The sequence below is a fragment of the Salmo trutta genome, unplaced genomic scaffold (assembly GCF_901001165.1).
Source record: "Salmo trutta unplaced genomic scaffold, fSalTru1.1, whole genome shotgun sequence".
In the NCBI taxonomy this organism is placed as follows: Eukaryota; Metazoa; Chordata; class Actinopteri; order Salmoniformes; family Salmonidae; genus Salmo; species Salmo trutta.
This window is the reverse complement of record NW_021823319.1, coordinates 1,588,458-1,615,762: the sequence shown is the minus strand read 5'-3', so window position 1 is coordinate 1,615,762 and position 27,305 is coordinate 1,588,458. Positions and strand designations below refer to the sequence as shown.

The 27,305-nt window shown below is 41.6% G+C and overlaps 1 protein-coding gene across 1 annotated transcript; it reads right to left on the bottom strand.

The window, feature by feature from the left end:
* Positions 1-14,790: 14,790 nt before the first annotated feature.
* LOC115190101 (G-protein coupled receptor 26-like) lies at positions 14,791-26,726 on the bottom strand. The gene is made up of 3 exons (XM_029748576.1): positions 25,830-26,726; positions 20,503-20,616; positions 14,791-15,040 (listed from the first exon to the last, which is right to left on the bottom strand). The coding sequence occupies exons 1-3, from the start codon at positions 26,495-26,497 to the stop codon at positions 14,791-14,793; spliced, it is 1,032 nt and encodes a 343-aa protein (XP_029604436.1). The 5' UTR covers positions 26,498-26,726.
* Positions 26,727-27,305: the final 579 nt, after the last annotated feature.

Below are 27,305 nucleotides of genomic sequence, written 5' to 3'. Positions count from 1 at the left end.
ATCTGTATATTCTAGAAGCATTGGAATTATAAATCTGTGTATTCTAGAAGCATTGGAATTATAAATCTGTATATTCTAGAAGCATTGGCATTATAAATCTGTATATTCTAGAAGCATTGGCATTATAAATCTGTATATTCTAGAAGCATTGGAATTATAAATCTGTATATTCTAGAAGCATTGGAATTATAAATCTGTATATTGTCCATTTCCTTTAGGTGATTGTTGGCAATAGTCGATGAATTATCTGCGACTGCATATTATACTTTCTATGTATTTTTGTTATTGGAAATGTGAGGACTTGATTTTTTTTTTTATGTGAATGTTTGGGTTGTTATGTTTTTGTCTCTTTGGGTGGGGGGTGGGGGGGGTAATGTGTGAGAAAAAAATACATATTTATGTCATTGTTGCAATGAGAGTGATTTGCTCTGACATGGAATGAAATTTACAGAGATTTACCACTAGCCTGACTACCCAGAATGCAAACCGGTTCTGACCGTTCTGATTGGTCCCAGAAACCAATGAGTTGGGCCAGAGCCGGCCTATAAGAATTATGAATCACATCATTGGCTTTGATACTCTGATTGGGTGAAGACAAATTTGTTTTGTAAAACACCCCTCATTTTGACATCAGCACGAACTACTTCTAGGATAACAGCTTCAGACTGAACGTACGGAGAAATCGATAAAGCAGCGGAATTCAACTCAGGATGAGTCATCGGGGAAACAAATTAACACTTTGGCAAAATAATGACAACTGTGGTTTAATGATAATCATCATCATCATCATCATCCTCATCACACTCCTCATCATCATCAACACCACACTCTTCATCATCATCATCATCCTCAACATCATCATCATCATCACCACCATCTTCATCATCATCACCAGCACACTCTTCATCAACTTCATCAAAATCAACACACTCTTCATCATCATCATCATCATCATCATCCTCATCACCAACATCACACTCTTCATCATCATCAACATCAACATCAACATCACAATCTTCATCATCCTCATCAACACCACACTCTTCATCATCATCATCCTCAACATCATCATCATCACCACCATCTTCATCATCATCACCATCACACTCTTCATCAACATCATCAAAATCAACACACTCTTCATCATCATCACATCATCACGCTCTTCATCATCATCATCATCATCATCACACTCTTCATCATCAACATCACCATCTTCATCATCATCATCATCATCATCATCATCATCATCACACTCTTCATCAACATCACCATCTTCATCATCATCACCAACATCACAATCTTCATCATCATCATCATCATCATCACACTCTTCATCAACATCACCATCTTCATCATCATCACCAACATCACAATCTTCATCATCATCATCATCATCATCACACTCTTCATCATCAACATCACCATCTTCATCATCATCATCACCATCATCATCATCACACTCTTCATCATCAACATCACCATCTTCATCATCATCACCAACATCACAATCTTCATCATCATCATCACACTCTTCATCAACATCAACATCATCAACATCACAATCTTCATCATCATCCTCATCATCACCATCATCAACATCACAATCTTCATCTTCATCATCATAATCACCACCATCATCATCATCAACATCAATCTTCATCATCCTCATCATCAACATTGTCAGCATCATCATGATACGTACCAACCCAATGTAATGAGTTCCAATTTGAATAAATTCATAATAAGTTAGGTTGGTACATATGAATATGTAATCATGTATCTTCTTTGAACCAATCAACAACAGTGATAAAAGGAGGTATGGAACCCTCAGCACAGAGTCAACGACACAGAGACGTTTTAAACCCCATGACCCGGTATTATAAACTGTACATTCTGAAACACTTCAACAACATCTCCAGAAATGACATTTAGTTCGTATGAAACGACACCAAAAATACTGTTTTAACAATCTCACTCTTTCCTGTTTATGTTTTACTGTAATAAACTTTACAGAGTTCTACAGAATATCACCAATTAACAACACATTGACATGTTCATCATAATATTCATCAGAATTCATCGTTCACTCAAGTGAACGATCATTTTACTATAATGTCATGAGTGAAAAAAAACGTCAGCCAAGAATCTATATGCAACATGAGGATAGTCAAGGCAGGGATGGACAACTGGTAGTCCTAACCGTTATAGCCGACACACCTGATTAAAACACCTTTTATTCTAAACAGAAGACCAGGATGAGTTGATTACTGGAGTCAGGTGTGTTAGCTGGGGACTAAGTGTGTCACCAATCAGGCCCCCTGAAGGACTAGAGACGCCCATCCCTGGTACAGCATAACACAGGAAGATCCCAACAACACAGCATAACACAGGAAGATCCCAACAACACAGCATAACACAGGAGGATCCCAACAACACAGCATAACACAGGAAGATCCCAACAACAAGTTAATACATATAAATGAATAAGGCAATGACAGACGATCTAATCTTGATCTCTCCGTTCATTTCATTATGATGATAATAGCAATCTCTATAGAATGAATCCCCCCCTTTTTGCTGAAAGGAGATTTGTTATATTATTATGACAGAAATGATGCCATCGTTATGTTTATAAGGCGTTATTAGTCATCTTGACTTGAGTGTTATTTACAGTGTTGTGTAATCCATCAAAACAACCAGCTCACCCACTTTGTTAATAAGGATAATTACGTAGAATAAATACAGATATGAATTCTATTGAAGGTAGTATGGCTCAGACCATAATCTGACTCACTGATATTACATCCTGGGTGCATTTTGATGACAACACAAGTTTTTTAAAGATTACTATAGATACAGTCAACGACTAAACCAAGTAGATGATAGACGTATTTAGTTAGCGTTTCTCCTTCTAAAATGTTGACGTCACGACTTCCACCGAAGTCGGTTCCTCTCCTTGTTTTCGGGGCGGCGTTCGGCGGTCGACGTCACCGGTCTTCTAGCCATCGCCGATCCACTTTTCATTTTCCATTTGTTTTGTCTTGTTTTCCCACACACCTGGTATTCATCCCCTCATTACATGTCCTGTATTTAACCCTCTGTCCCCCCCCCCATGTCTGTGTGTGTAATTGTTTATTGTTGAGGTTGGCACGCTTCCGGCTGGTTTGCACCCTGGGTTTAATTCATGACCCGTGCTTTGTGGCAGCCTGTACTTTGTACTTGTTTTTTTTTTGAACTTGTGCTGCCTTGACTGGTTCGTTGGGCGTTTGTTTCTGTGACGCGGTTGCGTTCTGTGCTATATTGCCTCAGTAAAGTGCTTTGTCCACTCATCTCTGCTCTCCTGCGCCTGACTTCCACGCACCAGCTACACTCACCCTTTGACAGTTGATTAATAAAATATTTCTGGAGTCAGATTTAATAGGATTTCCTCAGTTTAATCTAAAAGCTAGTGTGATTCTGGCTCCCTGGACCTTCCAATTCTAATACTTAAAATGTACATTAATTTGGCACTGTGTATCTTCTCTCCCGTAGAAATACCCGTTAGCACTTTGTGGACCCGTCAATCCAAAAAACGCAGGAGATTCATGAGATAAGTACCAAAAGAAAATTGCATTTTACCCGCCAAAGTTATCCAATGAATCATATGTAATAAGGTAGATAAGTGTAGCTACAAAAGCTGTCAGTATTTATGGACTTTAACTATAGTCTCTTCCAGATATCAAGTATTCACCATTAACTGCTCATCCTTCATTTCTGTGCAGTGGAAAATAAACCTACACTATTTTACTTTTTACTAATGATGTCATGCTAAACTGCAATGTTCAGTGCAAACACAAACAGGATTGTGAAAATCAATAAAACATGAATGTTATGATTCTTCAGGTAAAACTCAAAGCACCCATCTTTATTAAACCAACCCTGAAATACTGTGTTCAATCACACCCCCATCTCTATTAAACCAACCCTGAAATACTGTGTTCAATCACACCCCCATCTCTATTAAACCAAACCTGAAATACTGTGTTCAATCACACCCCCCATCTCTACTAAACCAACCCTGAAATACTTTGTTCAATCACACCCCCCATCTCTACTAAACCAACCCTGAAATACTGTGTTCAATCACACCCCCATCTCTACTAAACCAACCCTGAAATACTGTGTTCAATCACACCCCCATCTCTACTAAACCAACCCTGAAATACTGTGTTCAATCACACCCACATCTCTACTAAACCAACCCTGAAATACTGTTTTCAATCACATCCCTCTGATCCAGAGTCTACTCACTTCCGATACAGAAAAGAAAATAATAACAACATTGAAAGTGACTAGGATAGGAATCCCCTTTATCAACAAATACAGTGTCGAAGATAAGAATTCCTCTGAGGCATTAGTAGAGATATTAGTAGAGATGACATATTATCCGTCCGTAAGGAATGTGTTCACGTTGAATCGCTTCAGGGTGATCCAATAACTGAAGATACGGAAATGGTAGGTAGTGTAATGATGGGTAAGGCTGGGGGTAAATACTCTGGGTGTGTGGGTCGTTACGAGGCTTTAACATCACCCTTCACCCTTTATACAGCTTTTATCTGGATCATTATACAGGAGGGGGTCCTCTGGGGGTTTATCTAGATCATTATACAGGAGGGGGTCCTCTGGGGGTTTATCTGGATCATTATACAGGAGTCCTCTGGGGGTTTATCTGGATCATTATACAGGAGGGGGTCCTCTGGGGGTTTATCTGGATCATTATACAGGAGTCCTCTGGGGGTTTATCTGGATCATTATACAGGAGGGGGTCCTCTGGGGGTTTATCTGGATCATTATACAGGAGTCCTCTGAGGGTTTATCTGGATCATTATACAGGAGTCCTCTGGGGGTTTATCTGGATCATTATACAGGAGTCCTCTGGGGGTTTATCTGGATCATTATACAGGAGTCCTCTGAGGGGTTTATCTGGATCATTATACAGGAGTCCTCTGGATCATTATACAGGAGTCCTCTGGGGGTTTATCTGGGTCATTATACAGGAGTCCTCTGGGGGTTTATCTGGGTCATTATACAGGAGTCCTCTGGGGGTTTATCTGGATCATTATACAGGAGTCCTCTGGATCATTATACAGGAGTCCTCTGGGGGGTTATTCTGGATCATTATACAGGAGTCCTCTGGGGGGGGGGGGGTATCTGGATCATTATACAGGAGTCCTCTGGGGGTTTATCTGGATCATTATACAGGAGTCCTCTGGGGGTTTATCTGGATCATTATACAGGAGTCCTCTGGGGGTTTACCTGGATCATTATACAGGAGTCCTCTGGGGGTTTATCTGGATCATTATACAGGAGTCCTCTGGATCATTATACAGGAGTCCTCTGGGGGGTTATTCTGGATCATTATACAGGAGTCCTCTGGGGGGGGGGGGGGGTATCTGGATCATTATACAGGAGTCCTCTGGGGGTTTATCTGGATCATTATACAGGAGTCCTCTGGGGGTTTATCTGGATCATTATACAGGACTCCTCTGGGGGGTTTATCTGGATCATTATGATGGAGTCCTCTGGGGGTTTATCCGGATCATTATACAGGAGTCCACTGGGGGATTACCTGGATCATTATACAGGAGTCCTCTGGGGGATTATCTGGATCATTATACAGGAGTCCTCTGGGGGTTAAACTGGATCATTATACAGGAGTCCTCTGGGGGTTTATCTGGATCATTATACAGGAGTCCTCTGGGGGTTTATCTAGATTATTATACAGGAGTCCTCTGGATCATTATACAGGAGTCCTCTGGGGGTTAATCTGGATCATTATACAGGAGTCCTCTGGGGGTTTATCTGGATCATTATACAGGAGTCCTCTGGTTTATGTGGATAATTATACAGGAGTCCTCTGGGGGGTTATTCTGGATCATTATACAGGAGTCCTCTGGGGGGGGGGGGGGTATCTGGATCATTATACAGGAGTCCTCTGGGGGTTTATCTGGATCATTATACAGGAGTCCTCTGGAGGTTTATCTGGATCATTATACAGGACTCCTCTGGGGGGTTTATCTGGATCATTATGATGGAGTCCTCTGGGGGTTTATCCGGATCATTATACAGGAGTCCACTGGGGGATTACCTGGATCATTATACAGGAGTCCTCTGGGGGATTATCTGGATCATTATACAGGAGTCCTCTGGGGGTTAATCTGGATCATTATACAGGAGTCCTCTGGGGGTTTATCTGGATCATTATACAGGAGTCCTCTGGGGGTTTATCTAGATTATTATACAGGAGTCCTCTGGATCATTATACAGGAGTCCTCTGGGGGTTTATCTGGATCATTATACAGGAGTCCTCTGGGGGTTTATCTGGATCATTATACAGGAGTCCTCTGGATCATTATACAGGAGTCCTCTGGGGGTTTATCTGGATCATTATACAGGAGTCCTCTGGGGGTTTATCTGGATCATTATACAGGAGTCCTCTGGGGGTTTATCTGGATCATTATACAGGAGTCCTCTGGGGGGTTTATCTGGATCATTATACAGGAGTCCTCTGGGGGTTTATCTGGATCATTATACAGGAGTCCTCTGGGGGGTTTATCTGGATCATTATACAGGAGTCCTCTGGGGGTTTATCTGGATCATTATACAGGAGTCCTCTGGGGGTTTATCTAGATTATTATACAGGAGTCCTCTGGATCATTATACAGGAGTCCTCTGGGGGTTTATCTGGATCATTATACAGGAGTCCTCTGGGGGTTTATCTGGATCATTATACAGGAGTCCTCTGGGGGTTTATCTGGATCATTATACAGGAGTCCTCTGGGGGTTTATCTGGATCATTATACAGGAGTCCTCTGGGGGGTTTATCTGGATCATTATACAGGAGTCCTCTGGGGGTTTATCTGGATCATTATACAGGAGTCCTCTGGGGGGTTTATCTGGATCATTATACAGGAGTCCTCTGGGGGTTTATCTGGATCATTATACAGGAGTCCTATGGGGGTTTATCTGGATCATTATACAGGAGGGAGTCCTCTGGGGGTTTATCTGGATCATTATACAGGAGTCCTCTGTGGGGTTCATCTGGATCATTATACAGGAGTCCTCTGTGGGGTTTATCTGGATCATTATACAGGAGTCTTCTGGGGGTTTATCTGGATCATTATACAGGAGTCCTCTGGGGGGTTTATCTGGATCATTAAACAGGAGTCCTCTGGGGGGTTTATCTGGATCATTATACAGGAGTCCTCTGGGGGGGGTAATCTGGATCATTATACAGGAGTCCTCTCGGGGGTTTATCTGGATCATTATACAGGAGTCCTCTGGGGGTTTATCTGGATCATTATACAGGAGTCCTCTGGGGGTTTATCTGGATCATTATACAGGAGTCCTCTGGGGGTTTATCTGGATCATTAAACAGGAGTCCTCTGGGGGTTTATCTGGATCATTATACAGGAGTCCTCTGGGGGGTTTATCTGGATCATTATACAGGAGTCCTCTGGGGGTTTATCTGGATCATTATACAGGAGTCCTCTGGGGGTTTATCTAGATTATTATACAGGAGTCCTCTGGATCATTATACAGGAGTCCTCTGGGGGTTTATCTGGATCATTATACAGGAGTCCTCTGGGGGTTTATCTGGATCATTATAGAGGAGTCCTCTGGGGGTTTATCTGGATCATTATACAGGAGTCCTCTGGGGGTTTATCTGGATCATTATACAGGAGTCCTCTGGGGGGTTATCTGGATCATTATACAGGAGTCCTCTGGGGGTTTATCTGGATCATTATACAGGAGTCCTCTGTGGGGTTCATCTGGATCATTATACAGGAGTCCTCTGTGGGGTTTATCTGGATCATTATACAGGAGTCCTCTGGGGGTTTATCTGGATCATTATACAGGAGTCCTCTGGGGGTTTATCTGGATCATTATACAGGAGTCCTCTGGGGGGTTTATCTGGATCATTATACAGGAGTCCTCTGGGGGTTTATCTGGATCATTATACAGGAGTCCTCTCAGGGGTTTATCTGGATCATTATACATGAGTCCTCTGGGGGTTTATCTGGATCATTATACAGGAGTCCTCTGGGGGTTTATGTGGATCATTATACAGGAGTCCTCTGGGGGTTTATCTGGATCATTATACAGGAGTCCTCTGGGGGTTTATCTGGATCATTATACAGGAGTCCTCTGGGGGGTTTATCTGGATCATTATACAGGAGTCCACTGGGGGTTTATCTGGATCATTATACAGGAGTCCTCTGGGGGTTTATCTGGATCATTATACAGGAGTCCTCTGGGGGGTTTATCTGGATCATTATACAGGAGTCCTCTGGGGGTTTATCTGGATCATTATACAGGAGGGAGTCCTCTGGGGGTTTATCTGGATCATTATACAGGAGTCCTCTGTGGGGTTCATCTGGATCATTATACAGGAGTCCTCTGGGGGTTTATCTAGATTATTATACAGGAGTCCTCTGGATCATTATACAGGAGTCCTCTGGGGGTTTATCTGGATCATTATACAGGAGTCCTCTGGGGGTTTATCTGGATCATTATACAGGAGTCCTCTGGGGGTTTATCTGGATCATTATACAGGAGTCTTCTGGGGGTTTATCTGGATCATTATTCAGGAGTCCTCTGGGGGGTTTATCTGGATCATTATACAGGAGTCCTCTGGGGGTTTATCTGGATCATTATACAGGAGTCCTCTGGGGGGTTTATCTGGATCATTATACAGGAGTCCTCTGGGGGTTTATCTGGATCATTATACAGGAGTCCTATGGGGGTTTATCTGGATCATTATACAGGAGGGAGTCCTCTGGGGGTTTATCTGGATCATTATACAGGAGTCCTCTGTGGGGTTCATCTGGATCATTATACAGGAGTCCTCTGTGGGGTTTATCTGGATCATTATACAGGAGTCCTCTGGGGGTTTATCTGGATCATTATACAGGAGTCCTCTGGGGGGTTTATCTGGATCATTATACAGGAGTCCTCTGGGGGTTTATCTGGATCATTATACAGGAGTCCTCTGGGGGGGGGTTATCTGGATCATTATACAGGAGTCCTCTCGGGGGTTTATCTGGATCATTATACAGGAGTCCTCTGGGGGTTTATCTGGATCATTATACAGGAGTCCTCTGGGGGTTTATCTGGATCATTATACAGGAGTCCTCTGGGGGTTTATCTGGATCATTAAACAGGAGTCCTCTGGGGGTTTATCTGGATCATTATACAGGAGTCCTCTGGGGGGTTTATCTGGATCATTATACAGGAGTCCTCTGGGGGTTTATCTGGATCATTATACAGGAGTCCTCTGGGGGTTTATCTAGATTATTATACAGGAGTCCTCTGGATCATTATACAGGAGTCCTCTGGGGGTTTATCTGGATCATTATACAGGAGTCCTCTGGGGGTTTATCTGGATCATTATACAGGAGTCCTCTGGGGGTTTATCTGGATCATTATACAGGAGTCCTCTGGGGGGTTTATCTGGATCATTATACAGGAGTTCTCTGGGGGTTTATCTGGATCATTATACAGGAGTCCTCTGTGGGGTTCATCTGGATCATTATACAGGAGTCCTCTGTGGGGTTTATCTGGATCATTATACAGGAGTCCTCTGGGGGTTTATCTGGATCATTATACAGGAGTCCTCTGGGGGTTTATCTGGATCATTATACAGGAGTCCTCTGGGGGGTTTATCTGGATCATTATACAGGAGTCCTCTGGGGGTTTATCTGGATCATTATACAGGAGTCCTCTGGGGGTTTATCTGGATCATTATACAGGAGTCCTCTGGGGGTTTATCTGGATCATTATACAGGAGGGAGTCCTCTGGGGGTTTATCTGGATCATTATACAGGAGTCCTCTGGGGGTTTATCTGGATCATTATACAGGAGTCCTCTGGGGGGTTTATCTGGATCATTATACAGGAGTCCACTGGGGGTTTATCTGGATCATTATACAGGAGTCCTCTGGGGGTTTATCTGGATCATTATAGAGGAGTCCTCTGGGGGTTTATCTGGATCATTATACAGGAGTCCTCTGGGGGTTTATCTGGATCATTATACAGGAGTCCTCTGGGGGGTTTATCTGGATCATTATACAGGAGTCCTCTTGGGGTTTATCTGGATCATTATACAGGAGTCCTCTGGGGGTTTATCTGGATCATTATACAGGAGGGAGTCCTCTGGGGGTTTATCTGGATCATTATACAGGAGTCCTCTGTGGGGTTCATCTGGATCATTATACAGGAGTCCTCTGTGGGGTTTATCTGGATCATTATACAGGAGTCCTCTGGGGGTTTATCTGGATCATTATACAGGAGTCCTCTGGGGGTTTATCTGGATCATTATACAGGAGTCCTCTGGGGGGTTTATCTGGATCATTATACAGGAGTCCTCTGGGGGTTTATCTGGATCATTATACAGGAGTCCTCTGGGGGGTTTATCTGGATCATTATACAGGAGTCCTCTCAGGGGTTTATCTGGATCATTATACAGGAGTCCTCTGGGGGTTTATCTGGATCATTATACAGGAGTCCTCTGGGGGTTTATCTGGATCATTATACAGGAGTCCTCTGGGGGTTTATCTGGATCATTATACAGGAGTCCTCTGGGGGTTTATCTGGATCATTATACAGGAGTCCTCTGGGGGGTTTATCTGGATCATTATACAGGAGTCCACTGGGGGTTTATCTGGATCATTATACAGGAGTCCTCTGGGGGTTTATCTGGATCATTATACAGGAGTCTTCTGGGGGTTTATCTGGATCATTATACAGGAGTCCTCTGGGGGTTTATCTGGATCATTATACAGGAGTCCTCTTGGGGTTTATGTGATAACATCTTGTCAATCACTTAGCAATAAACTGAAACTTTTCAAGGTGATCCAGTAACTGAAGTCTTAGGAATGGGAGGTCCCCTGCTCCACTAGGAGCTAAGAGGAATAAGTAAAGTTGGAATGGGAAGTGAGAGTTACTGTAATATATTTATTGTCTAACAGTCACATTATTCCAACCGTATTTCCACTGCGGTGAGTCCTCAAGAAGAGAAACATATTTATGGATTGATTTCCATATTCCATAGTAATGGCACCTATCACCCATCTTTCTAGCTGGAAGAGACACCCTCACAAACACACACACACACACACACACACACACACACACACAATACAAGGTTGAAGAGCTCTTCTCTTCTCTGTGGAATTCAAGCCGAGGCTAGCCAAGCTCTGTCAATTATGTTACACTTGATCAAACAACCTGAGGGAAACACAACAGTCTGTCAGTCAGTCAGCCAGTCAGCCAGTCAGCCAGACAGTCAGCCAGTCAGATAGACAGTCAGCCAGTCAGATAGACAGTCAGCCAGTCAGATAGACAGTCAGTCAGACAGACAGACAGTCAGTCAGACAGACAGCCAGTCAGCCAGTCAGACAGCCAGTCAGTCAGACAGACAGACAGCCAGCCAGTCAGACAGTCAGACAGCCAGCCAGTCAGACAGTCAGTCAGTCAGTCAGCCAGTCAGTCAGCCAGCCAGTCTGACAGCCAGTCAGAAAGTCAGCCAGCCAGTCAGCCAGCCAGTCAGACAGTCAGTCAGTCAGACAGTCAGTCAGTCAGTCAGACAGTCAGTTAGTCAGTCATCCAGTCAGCATGACAGTCTGACAGTCAGTCAGATAGACAGTCAGTCTGACAGCCAGTCAGCCAGTTAGTCAAACAGTCAGACAGTCAGTCAGATGGACAGTCAGTCAGTCACAACAACAGCAATGTTAACGGTCTGAAGGCCAGATTCCCCATTAAAACATGAACTTGTCTAGTGGGCCAGTTGAATAATCAGTCTGAAGGCCAGATCCCCCATTAAAACATGAACTTGTCTAGTGGGCCAGTTGAATAATCAGTCTGAAGGCCAGATCCCCATTAAAACATGAACTTGGCTAGTGGGCCAGTTGAATAATCATTCTGAAGGCCAGATCCCCATTAAAACATGAACTTGGCTAGTGGGCCAGTTGAATAATCAGTCTGAAGGCCAGATCCCCCATTAAAACATGAACTTGGCTAGTGGGCCAGTTGAAGAATCAGAGAATACATAGGTTGGATCCCAAATAGCGCCATAATCCCTATCCAGTGCAATGCTTTAGACCAGGGCCCATAGCTGTATATAAGGAATAGGGCTCCATTTGGGACATATCTATGCATATGAGAGCTACATAAACACTGCATTTAAATTACGACAGGGAAATAACCGGTCTTTGTGGACCCGTGATGGGTTGAAGGACTTCTGTTGCAGAAGAGAATATTGACTACACCTCAGCTCTCCCTATCTAATACTGTAAAGGTGAGCTCACAAGCGCTGATGGGACCATTCACCTGAGCAAGATGAGAGCAGTAGAAGTCTATTTTATACCTGAGCCTAACTCCCAGGTAACAAGCCACAATGTGTTTTAAATACCTGAGCCTAACTCCCAGGTAACAAGCCACAATGTGTTTTAAATACCTGAGCCTAACTCCCAGGTAACAAGCCACAATGTGTTTTAAATACCTGAGTCTAACTCCCAGGTAACAAGCCTCAATGTGTTTTAAATACCTGAGCCTAACTCCCAGGTAACAAGCCTCAATGTGTTTTAAATACCTGAGCCTAACTCCCAGGTAACAAGCCACAATGTGTTTTAAATACTTAACTCCCAGGTAACAAGCCTCAATGTGTTTTAAATACCTGAGCCTAACTCCCAAGTAACAAGGTAATGTGTTTTAAATACCTGAGCCTAACTCCCAGGTAACAAGCCACAATGTGTTTTAAATACCTGAGCCTAACTCCCAGGTAACAAGCCTCAATGTGTTTTAAATACCTGAGCCTAACTCCCAGGTAACAAGCCTCAATGTGTTTTAAATACCTGAGCCTAACTCCCAGGTAACAAGCCTCAATGTGTTTTAAATACCTGAGCCTAACTCCCAGGTAACAAGCCACAATGTGTTTTAAAACTTCTTAGGGATCAAATCCCTTTAGCAGGATTGATTTGACAACATCCGGTGAAATGGCAGAGCATTAAATTCAAATTAAATTACTATAAATATTTAACTTTCATGAAATCACAAGTGTAATACATAAAAATAAAGCTTAACTTCTTGTTAATCCAGCCACCGTGTCAGATTTCAAAAAGGCTTTACGGCGAAAGCAAACCATGCGATTATCTGAGGACAGCACCCCGCATACAAATGCATGACAAACATTTTTCAATCGGGGAGGTGCGACACGAAAGTCAGAAATAACAATATAATTCATGCCTTACTTCATACCTTACTAAGGTATTCTAAAACGTAAATAATCAATCAAATTTAAGACTAAATATACTGTGTTCAATAGCGGATAAAATCAAAGTGGAGCGAGCTGCAGGTCGTGCGCCCCAAACAAAAGAGTCCACTTGGCTTGACTCTCATTCTGAGTAGCCGTACTTCTTCATTTCACAAAGGAAAAACATCAACCAATTTCTAAAGACTATTGACATCTAGTGGAAGCCATAGGAATTGCAACCAGGTGCCTCATAAATCTAGTTTACCATAGAAAACCAATAGAAAACACAGTCAACTCAACAAAAAACAAATCCTGGATGGTTTGTCCTCTGGGTTTCGCCTGCCAAATAAGTTCTGTTATACTCACAGACATTATTTTAACAGTTCTAGAAACTTTAGAGTCTATCCAAATCTACCAATTATATGCATACCCTAGCTTCTGGGCCTGAGTAGCAGGCAGTTTACTTTGGACATGCTTTTCATCCGGATGTGAAAATACCGCCCCCTAGCCCAAAGATATATACCTGAGCCTAACTCCGAGGTAACAAGCCTCAATGTGTTTTCCTAACATGTTGTCATCACTGTAATAATCAGATTGTATCCTCTCCTTTGGCGCCATGTTTAGTGCTACCTTTCAACACCACAACACTTACTCCCTTCATACAAAGCTACTTGGCCCCTTAGGGCCACCGTACCCCCCCCCAAACTCAGTGCACATACTAAAACATACTGTACAACTATTGTTACCTTCCATTTTTTTATGTAACGTTACTCCTACACTCTTAGAAGAAAAAAGGTGGTATCAAGAACCCAGAAGGGTTCTTCGGCTGTCCCCATTGGACAACCCTTTGAAGAACCCGTATTGGTTGCAGGTAGAACCTTTTCCACAGAGGGTTTAACATGGAAGAGTTCTTCCAGGAACCAAACAGGGGTTCTCCTATGGGGACAGCCGCATAACCCTTTTGGAGTGTAGTGGTGCTATAGATACAAATGCAGGTAATGTGAAAGCATTACAAATGCTGACAATCATTAGAATTTCTAGTGTGTTTACGGCTCACAACTACCTCTCCTCAGTAGGATCACCATCAGAGGATTGTTTTTCTCAGTGAGAGTAAGTCTGCCTCAACACAAATCTGCCTGGAGTCAAATCCATCTTCTTCACAACAACACGTTCAATGCTACGAACGTATCGGTCTCTGTGTGACGTGTTTAGGGTAGGATAACCACAGAAATACACTGAATCATATCCCAGAAATCCTTAGTTGACGTCCAGTGAGAGAGGGACACATTCACGTGGCCTTGCCTCTATTCTTCCTGTGTTCTTGTTATGTGACATGTAACGTTGTATTCTCATTTAGAGAATCAATCCTTAGACAATAACAGTACCACATACATCAGTCTGAACATAGAGTATCACCTCTTAGACAACAACACAACCCCCTTCCTCAGTCTGAACATAGAGTATCAACACTTAGACAACAACACCACCCCCCTCTCCTCAGTCTGCTGCAGTCTGGACTATGTTGTTCCTCCCCCTAGTCTCATGGTTGTGATGGTGACCTGGTCCAGATGCATTCAAAGAGCTGGGCTTCAGTAGCCTGTTGATGATGTCACCACACGTTTTCTTGTAATGGTTACGGAGCAGGGAGTAGACGAAGGGGTCGCAGGCCGCCTTGCTGTAGGCCAAGCACTTGGAGACCACTCCCCAGTGGGGGTCGATAGGCACGGACGGAAATAACTCCACAATCCTATACAGGATCGGGAAAGAGGGATGGGAGAGAGAGGGGGGGAGCGAGAGAGAGGAGAGGAGAGAGAGAGAGGGGATGAGAGGGAGAGAGGAGGAGGAGAGAGAGAGGAGAGAGAGAGAGGGGATGAGAGGGAGAGAGGAGGAGGAGAGAGAGCGAGGGGAGGAGAGAGATGGGAGGAGAGGGAGAGAGGAGAGGAGAGGAGAGAGAGAGAGAGAGAGAGGGGGGGGGGATGAGAGAGAGAGAGGAGGAGGAGAGAGAGAGAGGGGAGAGAGAGAGAGGGGAGAGAGAGAGAGAGAGGGGGGGGAGGAGAGGTAGAGGGAGCGGGAGAGGGAGAGGGAGAAAGAGAGGAGGAGAGCGAGAGAGAGAGGGGAGGAGAGGGGGAGAGAGAGAGAGAGGAGGAGAGCGAGAGTGAGGAGAGGAGAGAGGGGAAGAGAGGAGAGGGAGAGGTAGAGGGAGAAAGAGAGGAGGAGAGCGAGAGAGAGAGGGGAGGAGAGGGAGAGAGAGAGGGGGAGAGAGAGTGAAAGAGGGGAGGAGAGGGAGCGAGAGGAGGAGAGAGAGAGAGGAGGAGAGTGAGAGAGGAGGAGAGAGAGAGAGGAAGAGAGGGGAGGAGAGGGAGAGGGAGAGAGAGAGAGAGGGGGAGAGCGAGAGAGAGAGAGATGTATATATAAGGCATGCCTATCTATGGATGTCAAAGTGTAACGTTCTAATTGTCATCCCACAACTTGAGAAGAGGTCAAAGCAGACATTTAGTTATGTTGTTTGTTAGATAATACATATTGTTCAATTCATAATAATGTACTCACAGGACAGTTAAAGATTAATTCATTATTAAAAGACTTGGGGCTTGATTAATTCCATTACACAGAAGATCTGCATTGTAGCACGGTTGAAATTTAAAGGACATTTCTGTCTAAGGCTTAACTTCTGCGCTATGGATTGAATCGATCCCTTTGAATCGAGCCCTTTGAATCGAGCTCTTTGAATCGATCCCTTTGAATCGAGCACTTTGAATCGAGTCCTTTGAATCGAGCACTTGAATCGAGCCCTTTGAATTGAGCACTTTGAATCTAGCCCTTTGAATCGAGCACTTTGAATCGAGCACTTTGAATCGAGCCCTTTGAATCGAGCCCTTTGAATCGAACCATTTGAATCGAGCCCTTTGAATCGATCCCTTTGAATCGAGCCCTTTGAATCAAACCCTTTGAATCGAGCCCTTTGAATCGAGCCCTTTGAATCAAACCCTTTGAATCGAGCCCTTTGAATCGAACCATTTGAATCGAGCCCTTTGAATCGATCCCTTTGAATCGAGCCCTTTGAATCGATCCCTTTGAATCGAGCCCTTTGAATCGAGCCCTTTGAATTGAACCCTTTGAATCGAACCCACAGATATTTATAGATATTTGCCTGGGTATGTTGTACCTTTCTGTTGTCCTGAAAGTCAACAGTGCAGTAAGTTACCAAAACATAACAGGGATACGTTACTGTAGACCAAATTAACGTGCAACATCAAATGTAGCTTGCTGTCAAATGTACACTTTCTTCCCCCAAAACAAATTATTCTGTTGATTAATGAGGCTGTCTTCCAACCACCCTGAGCATCCATTTCCTCATTTTCAGTCTCAAACACTTCCAGCGCAGCAGGATTCTCTGAACAGAAACACTTCCAGCGCAGCAGGATTCTCTGAACAGAAACACTTCCAGCGCAGCAGGATTCTCTGAACAGAAACACTTCTGAGCGCAGCAGGATTCTCTGAACAGAAACACTTCCAGCGCAGCAGGATTCTCTGAACAGAAACACTTCCAGCGCAGCAGGATTCTCTGAACAGAAACACTTCTGAGCGCAGCAGGATTCTCTGAACAGAAACACTTCTGAGCGCAGCAGGATTCTCTGAACAGAACACTTCTGAGCGCAGCAGGATACTCTGAACAGAAACACTTCCAGCGCAGCAGGATTCTCTGAACAGAAACACTTCTGAGCGCAGCAGGATTCTCTGAACAGAAACACTTCTGAGCGCAGCAGGATTCTCTGAACAGAAACACTTCTGAGCGCAGCAGGATTCTCTGAACAGAAACACTTCCAGCGCAGCAGGATTCTCTGAACAGAAACACTTCCAGCGCAGCAGGATTCTCTGAACAGAAACACTTCCAGCGCAGCAGGATTCTCTGAACAGAAACACTTCCAGTGCAGCAGGATTCTCTGAACAGAAACACTTCCAGCGCAGCAGGATTCTCTGAACAGAAACACTTCCAGGGCAGCAGGATTCTCTGAACAGAAACACTTCTGAGCGCAGCAGGATTCTCTGAACAGAAACATTTCTCAGTGCAGATGGATTCTCTGAACAGAAACACTTCTGAGCGCAGCAGGATTCTCTGAACAGAAACACTTCTGAGCGCAGCAGGATTCTCTGAACAGAAACACTTCTGAGCGCAGCAGGATCCTCTGAACAGAAACACTTCCAGCGCAGCAGGATTCTCTGAACAGAAACACTTCTGAGCATTCAGAAAAGTCAGCAACACCGTCCAATTATTATGGGTTATTATTTGACATGTCTTTGACTCTCCAGCCAAGAGAAGGACTGTTTTCATTTCAAATGGAGGCAACCAGACCATTAGAAGGAGTTTGGGTCCTGAGTACTATATAAATATCATGTATGATCCATATCCTCACAACCCATCGATATTATCAACCACAGATCCTGGTTTCATAGTTTGTTTTCTTAGTGTATTTTGTGTCACGGCTGTCGTAGGAGAGAGAGGACCAAGGCGCAGCGGGTTGCGTGCTCATCATTAGAATTGATTAAATAAACGTGAACACGGAAAACAAAGAACGACAGACCGACAGTTTCATAGGCTACAATAATAACAGCAGTGCGAAATACAACTAACCACAATTAACAACCCCAAACACATACCTATATATAGGACTCTCAATCAGAGGAAAATAGAAACACCTGCCTCCAATTGAGAGTCCACACCCAAACCTAAACATAGAAAAACTAAACTAGACAGAACTTAGAACATACAACCTACAACATACCCAACACCCAGAACTAACAAATCACACACCCTAAACACAACCAACCACAAATACCCTCTGCCACGTCCTGACCAAACTACAATACAAATAATACCTAAATACTGATCAGGACGTGACACTTTGTCTTAAAACATCTCATACAGTAGATGAGATTTTGAGGTTTTATAAGCCCACTCAACCAACAACTTTTACAATATTGATATGAAATCATTACTGTATCAAGGCAAATACACTTGTCAAAGTACACCGGGGCTGGGATTCATTCCGTTCCAAGTTAGATGTGAATTATAGCGCGCTTGAGAACTTGAGCCGACATTGCTGCGTTTACCTTGAACGAGAACTCTGTGACGTTGTCTTTAAAAGCTGCGTTGTCTACAAACATAATCACATTGAATCCTGGCCTAGGCTTATTATTATGGCTGGCAGGTGGTATAGATCCTGTTGATCCTTGTTATTATGGCTGGCAGGTGGTATAGATCCTGTTGATCCTTGTTATTATGGCTGGCAGGTGGTATAGATCCTGTTGATCCTTGTTATTATGGCTGGCAGGTGGTATAGATCCTGTTGATCCTTGTTATTATGGCTGGCTGGCAGGTGGTATAGATCCTGTTGATCCTTGTTATTATGGCTGGCAGGTGGTATAGATGGTATAGATCCTATTGATCCTTGTTATTATGGCTGGCTGGTGGTATAGATCCTGTTGATCCTTGTTATTATGGCTGGCTGGCTGGTGGTATAGATCCTGTAGATCCTTGTTATTATGGCTGGCAGGTGGTATAGATCCTGTTTGTCCTTGTTATTATGGCTGGCAGGTGGTATAGATCCTGTTGATCCTTGTTATTATGGCTGGCTGACAGGTGGTATAGATCCTGTTGATCCTTGTTATTATGGCTGGCAGGTGGTATAGATCCTGTTGATCCTTGTTATTATGGCTGGCAGGTGGTATAGATCCTGTTTGTCCTTGTTATTATGGCTGGCAGGTGGTATAGATCCTGTTGATCCTTGTTATTATGGCTGGCTGGCAGGTGGTATAGATCCTGTTGATCCTTGTTATTATGGCTGGCAGGTGGTATAGATCCTGTTGATCCATGTTATTATGGCTGGCAGGTGGTATAGATCCTGTTGATCCATGTTATTATGGCTGGCTGGTGGTATAGATCCTGTTGATCCTTGTTATTATGGCTGGCAGGTGGTATAGATCCTGTTGATCCTTGTTATTATGGCTGGCTGGCAGGTGGTATAGATCCTGTTGATCCTTGTTATTATGGCTGGCAGGTGGTATAGATCCTGTTGATCCTTGTTATTATGGCTGGCAGGTGGTATAGATCCTGTTGATCCTTGTTATTATGGCTGGCAGGTGGTATAGATCCTGTTGATCCACGTTATTATGGCTGGCAGGTGGTATAGATCCTGTTGATCCTTGTTATTATGGCTGGCAGGTGGTATAGATCCTGTTGATCCTTGTTATTATGGCTGGCTGGTGGTATAGATCCTGTTGATCCTTGTTATTATGGCTGGATGGCAGGTGGTATAGATCCTGTTGATCCTTGTTATAATGGCTGGCAGGTGGTATAGATCCTGTTGATCCACGTTATTATTGCTGGCAGGTGGTATAGATCCTGTTGATCCTTGTTATTATGGCTGGCAGGTGGTATAGATCCTGTTGATCCTTGTTATTATGGCTGGCTGGCAGGTGGTATAGATCCTGTTGATCCTTGTTATTATGGCTGGCAGGTGGTATAGATCCTGTTGATCCTTGTTATTATGGCTGGCAGGTCGTATAGATCCTGTTGATCCTTGTTATTATGGCTGGCAGGTGGTATAGATCCTGTTGATCCTTGTTATTGTGGCTGGCTGGTGGTATAGATCCTGTTGATCCTTGTTATTATGGCTGGCAGGTGGTATAGATCCTGTTGATCCATGTTATTATGGCTGGCAGGTGGTATAGATCCTGTTGATCCTTGTTATTATGGCTGGCTGGCAGGTGGTATAGATCCTGTTGATCCTTGTTATTATGGCTGGCAGGTGGTATAGATCCTGTTGATCCTTGTTATTGTGGCTGGCTGGTGGTATAGATCCTGTTGATCCTTGTTATTATGGCTGGCAGGTGGTATAGGTCCTGTTGATCCTTGTTATTATGGCTGGCAGGTGGTATAGATCCTGTTGATCCTTGTTATTATGGCTGGCTGGTGGTATAGATCCTGTTGATCCTTGTTATTATGGCTGGCAGGTGGTATAGATCCTGTTGATCCTTGTTATTATGGCTGGCAGGTGGTATAAATCCTGTTGATCCTTGTTGTTATGGCTGGCAGGTGGTGTCTGAAGATGTCCGAAGATTGCAGGGACATATTATCTACTTTACTCTTGTAAAGATATCTCTCTCTCTCTCTCTCTCTCTCTCTTCCCCTCCCCCCTTTCTACTTACCTAGTGATGACGTAGGGTGCAAAGCAGACCATGAACGTGCCGATGAAGGTACTGATCTTCCTGGATGCTCTCTGTCTCCTCCTCTTCTGCTCCTCCAGACAACGCTCACGAACACTGATCAGGGAAATGTGTGGTTACACATCATTTGACAGTGTCCCCATGACATGAACAGGATTATGTTATTAGACCTAAAATTAGGTGGCATAAGGTGTCATGAGGTAACATGAAGTGTCATTAGGTGCCATGAGGTGTCATTAGGTGTCATTAAGTGTCATGAGTTGTCATTATGCGTCATTGGGTGCTATGAGGTGTCATTAGGTGCCATGAGGTGTCATTAGGTGTCATGAAGTGTCATTAGGTGTCATGAGGTGTCATTAGGTGCCATGAAGTGTCATTAGGTGCTATGAGGTGTCATTAGGTGCCATGAGGTGTCATTAGGTGCCATGAGGTGTCATGAAGTGCCATTAAGTGACATGAGTTGTCATTAACTATCTGGAGTTACTGCATGTATATATAACCATTAACTATCTGGAGTTACTGCATGTAGAACAGATATAACCATTAACTATCTGGAGTTACTGCATGTAGAACAGATATAACCACTAACTACCTGGAGTTACTGCATGTATATAACCACTAACTATCTGGAGTTACTGCATGTATATATAACCATTAACTATCTGGAGTTACTGCATGTATATATAACCAATAACTATCTGGAGTTACTGCATGTAGAACAGATATAACCATTAACTCTCTGGAGTTAATGCATGTAGAACAGATATAACCATTAACTATCTGGAGTTACTGCATGTAGAACAGATATAACCATTAACTATCTGGAGTTACTGTATGTATATATAACCATTAACTATCTGGAGTTACTGCATGTATATATAACCATTAACTATCTGGAGTTACTGCATGTAGAACAGATATAACCATTAACTATCTGGAGTTACTGCATGTAGAACAGATATAACCATTAACTATCTGGAGTTACTGCATGTATATATAACCATTAACTATCTGGAGTTACTGCGTGTAGAACAGATATAACCATTAACTATCTGGAGTTACTGCATGTATATATAACCATTAACTATCTGGAGTTACTGTATGTATATATAACCATTAACTATCTGGAGTTACTGCATGTATATATAACCATTAACTATCTGGAGTTGCTGCATGTATATATAACCATTAACTATCTGGAGTTACTGCATGTAGAACAGATACAACCATTAACTATCTGGAGTTACTGCATGTAGAACAGATATAACCATTAACTATCTGGAGTTACTGCATGTAGAACAGATATAACCATTAACTATCTGGAGTTACTGCATGTATATATAACCATTAACTATCAGGAGTTACTGCATGTAGAACAGATATAACCATTAACTATCTGGAGTTACTGCATGTAGAACAGGTATAACCATTAACTATCTGGAGTTACTGCATGTAGAACAGATATAACCATTAACTATCTGGAGTTACTGCATGTAGAACAGATATAACCATTAACAATCTGGAGTTACTGCATGTATATATAACCAATAACTATCTGGAGTTACTGCATGTAGAACAGATATAACCATTAACTATCTGGAGTTACTGCATGTAGAACAGATATAACCATTAACTATCTGGAGTTACTGCATGTATATATAACCATTAACTATATGAAGTTACTGCATGTAGAACAGATATAACCATTAACTATCTGGAGTTACTGCATGTATATATAACCATTAACTATCTGGAGTTACTGCATGTAGAACAGATATAACCATTAACTATCTGGAGTTACTGCATGTATATATAACCATTAACTATCTGGAGTTACTACATGTATATATAACCATTAACTATCTGGAGTTACTGCATGTAGAACAGATATAACCATTAACTATCTGGAGTTACTGCATGTATATATAACCATTAACTATCTGGAGTTACTGCATGTACAACAGATATAACCATTAACTATCTGGAGTTACTGCATGTATATATAACCATTAACTATCTGGAGTTACTACATGTATATATAACCATTAACTATCTGGAGTTACTGCATGTAGAACAGATATAACCATTAACTATCAGGAGTTACTGCATGTAGAACAGATATAACCATTAACTATCTGGAGTTACTGCATGTATATATAACCATTAACTATCTGGAGTTACTGCATGTAGAACAGATATAACCATTAACTATCTGGAGTTACTGCATGTAGAACAGATATAACCATTAACTATCTGGAGTTACTGCATGTATATATAACCATTAACTATATGAAGTTACTGCATGTAGAACAGATATAACCATTAACTATCTGGAGTTACTGCATGTATATATAACCATTAACTATCTGGAGTTACTGCATGTAGAACAGATATAACCATTAACTATCTGGAGTTACTGCATGTATATATAACCATTAACTATCTGGAGTTACTACATGTATATATAACCATTAACTATCTGGAGTTACTGCATGTAGAACAGATATAACCATTAACTATCTGGAGTTACTGCATGTATATATAACCATTAACTATCTGGAGTTACTGCATGTAGAACAGATATAACCATTAACTATCTGGAGTTACTGCATGTATATATAACCATTAACTATCTGGAGTTACTACATGTATATATAACCATTAACTATCTGGAGTTACTGCATGTAGAACAGATATAACCATTAACTATCAGGAGTTACTGCATGTAGAACAGATATAACCATTAACTATCTGGAGTTACTGCATGTAGAACAGATATAACCATTAACTATCTGGAGTTACTGCATGTAGAACAGATATAACCATTAACTATCTGGAGTTACTGCATGTAGAACAGATATAACCATTAACTATCTGGAGTTACTGCATGTATATATATCCATTATCTATCTGGAGTTACTGCATGTATATGTAACCATTAACTATCTGGAGTTACTACATGTATATATAACCATTAACTATCTGGAGTTACTGCATGTAGAACAGATATAACCATTAACTATCTGGAGTTACTGCAGGTAGAACAGATATAACCATTAACTATCTGGAGTTACTGCATGTATATATAACCATTAACTATCTGGAGTTACTGCATGTATATATAACCATTAACTATCTGGAGTTACTACATGTATATATAACCATTAACTATCTGGAGTTACTACATGTATATATAACCATTAACTATCTGGAGTTACTGCATGTATATATAACCATTAACTATCTGGAGTTACTGCATGTAGAACAGATATAACCATTAACTATCTGGAGTTACTGTATGTATATATAACCATTAACTATCTGGAGTTACTACATGTATATATAACCATTAACTATCTGGAGTTACTGCATGTAGAACAGATATAACCATTAACTATCTGGAGTTACTGCATGTAGAACAGATATAACCATTAACTATCTGGAGTTACTGCATGTATATATAACCATTAACTATCTGGAGTTACTGCATGTAGAACAGATATAACCATTAACTATCTGGAGTTACTGCATGTAGAACAGATATTGAACACAATAGAACACAATAGAATGATTAGAACACAATAGAATAGAACACAAAAGATCACAATGGAATGTAATACAATAGAACACAAAAGATTGCAATATAATGTAATAGAATAGAACACAATATAATAGAACACAGTAGAAAACAATAGAAAAGGACACAATAGAATAGAACACAACAGAATAGAAAACAAAATATAACATAAGAGTAGAACACAATAGAATAGAACACAATAGAACACAATAGACTGCAGTAGAACAGAACACAATAGAATAGACTCAATAGAACACAGCAGAATAGAACACAATAGAATAGACTCGACAGAACACAACATAATAGAACACAATAGAATAGACTCAACAGAACACAGTAGAATAGAACAAAATAGAATAGACTCAACAAAACACAACATAATAGAACAGAATAGAATAGACTCAACAGAACACAACATAATAGAACACAATAGAATAGACTCAATAGAACACAGCAGAATAGAACACAATAGAATAGACTCAACAGAACACAACATAATAGAACACAATAGAATAGACTCAATAGAACACAGTAGAATAGAACAAAATAGAATAGACTCAACAAAACACAACATAATAGAACACAATAGAATAGAACACAATAGAACACAACATAATAGAACACAATAGAATAGACTCAATAGAATAGAACACAATAGAATAGAACACAATAGATTATAACACAATAGAATATAGCAGGTAGAATATAACACAATACAATTTAACACAATAGAACACAATAGAATAGAACACAATAGAATAGAACACAATAGAATAGAACACAATAGAATAGAACACAATAGAATAGAACACAATAGAATATAACACAATAGATTATAACACAATAGATTATAACACAATAGATTATAACACAATATAATATAGCAGGTAGAATATAACACAAAACAATATAACACAATACAATATAACACAATAGATTATAACACAATACAATATAACACAATAGACTATAGCAGGTAGAATATAACACAATACAATATAACACAATATAACACAATAGAATAGAACACAATACAATATAACACAATACAATATAACACAATAGATTATAACACAATAGAATATAACACAATAGAATATAGCAGGTAGAATATAACACAATAGATTATAACACAACAGAATATAACACAATATAATATAACACAATAGAAAATAACACAATATAATATAACACAATAGAATAGAACACAATAGAATATAACACAATATAATATAACACAATAGAATATAACACAATATAATATAACACAATAGAATAGAACACAATAGAAAATAACACAATATAATATAACACAATGGAATATAACACAATATAATATAACACAATACAATATAACACAATATAATATAACACAATAGAATATAACACAATAGAATAGAACACAATAGAATAGAACACAATAGAATAGAACACAATATAATATAACACAATGGAATATAACACAATATAATATAACACAATATAATATAACACAATATAATATAACACAATAGAATATAACACAATAGAATAGAACACAATAGAATATAACACAATAGAATAGAACACAATAGAATACAACACAATATAATATAACACAACAGATCATAATATAATAGAATAAAGAAATGTCCCATGATGCATAGTTCTGGTTTCAACATGAAATGAAAGAACGGTGAGTTGGAATTATAAGATGCACAGAGGAAGATACAACTCAAAGACCTCCTCTTACCTTGGGTGAATATCCACGAGCAGCACTAAAGTTTGCATTGTGATAACATCTATCCGTTTACAGTGGAACCTTGCCACCTTCAGCACTTTCAGGTATGTGACACACAGGACTAGAAATGACAGGAGAAAAGTGAGGGAGTGAAAAAACACAGTGAAGATAACAAACGGGGTGTGACTGTTCTCCGTCACGTCGGAGAGAGTGCACGACGCGTAAAGCGGACGGTATCCCACCCACGAGAGACAAGCCGCCGCCGTCGAAAAAGACATAGAATGTATCCACGTGTATCCGAGCACAAGAGCTGCGTCTCTATGTCGTATTCTAGAGTGGTACCTCAACGGAAACACTACGGCGATCCACCTGTCGATGCTCAGAGCGGCCATGCTCAACATCGAATTAGTCGTTAAGAAAGTCTCCGAAAAGCCGACGAACTGACAGAAAGCGTCACTTCCAGGCTGACCCTCGTTGATGAGAGCCGCCAGAGTCAGAGGCATGTTGGAAACGGTCAGCAACAAGTTACAGAAAGTGAGGTTGAGGGTGAACACACAGGGCACTTGCTTCCTGATCTCTGGGTTGTACAGAAAGCAGATCAGCACCACGGTGTTGGACAGCAACGACACTACTATAATGACTAGCATCAAGACGGAGAGAAACACTTCCGCAGTGGCCATGGTTGTGTGTCCGAGTCACTTATTATAAATCTCCCTTTTTGGTAATGATTATGTCCACATCCAGCCACCGTACGTGGTTGTAGAATAAAGGCATGGTGTTAGCTGGAAGACTCAGCCATAACCACATCCAGACCTACCCGGGTTATATCCCTCTCCTGTGGAGCGTGAACCTTGTCTCTCCTCTGCCTCGTTGTCCTCAGACTTCTACTGCTGGAGCCAGCAGAAGGGGATGGATGGGGAAGTCCATCAAGTTAGGAGGATTCCAACATAATGAGAGAGGCCGGGATGCGCAGGAGAAATCTGAACAAGTAAACTCCCCACCCATTTACGACTAAGTGCAAAAGAAACGCCAGCTGTCAGGCGCTGTGCCAATGCCCGTGTCTCTGCAGTGGTGTTATCGTCTGTGACGCTGCGCTCTCAAGACAGCTCTCCTCGCACTCTCTCTTCAGAATAGACTGAGTGGGAGGTAGACCTCCTATCTCTCTCTCTCTCTCTCTCTCTCTCTCTCTCTCTCTCTCTCTCTCTCTCTCTCTCTTCAGAATAGACTGAGTGGGAGGTAGACTTCCTCTCTCTCTCTCTCTCTCTCTCTCTCTCTCTCTCTCTCTCTCTCTCTTCAGAATAGACTGAGTGGAGGTAGACCTCCTCTCTCTCTCTTCAGAATAGACTGAGTGGGAGGTAGACCTCCTCTCTCTCTCTCTTCAGAATAGACTGAGTGGGAGGTAGACCTCCTCTCTCTCTCTCTTCAGAATAGACTGAGAGGTAGACCTCCTCTCTCTCTCTCTTCAGAATAGACTGAGTGGGAGGTAGA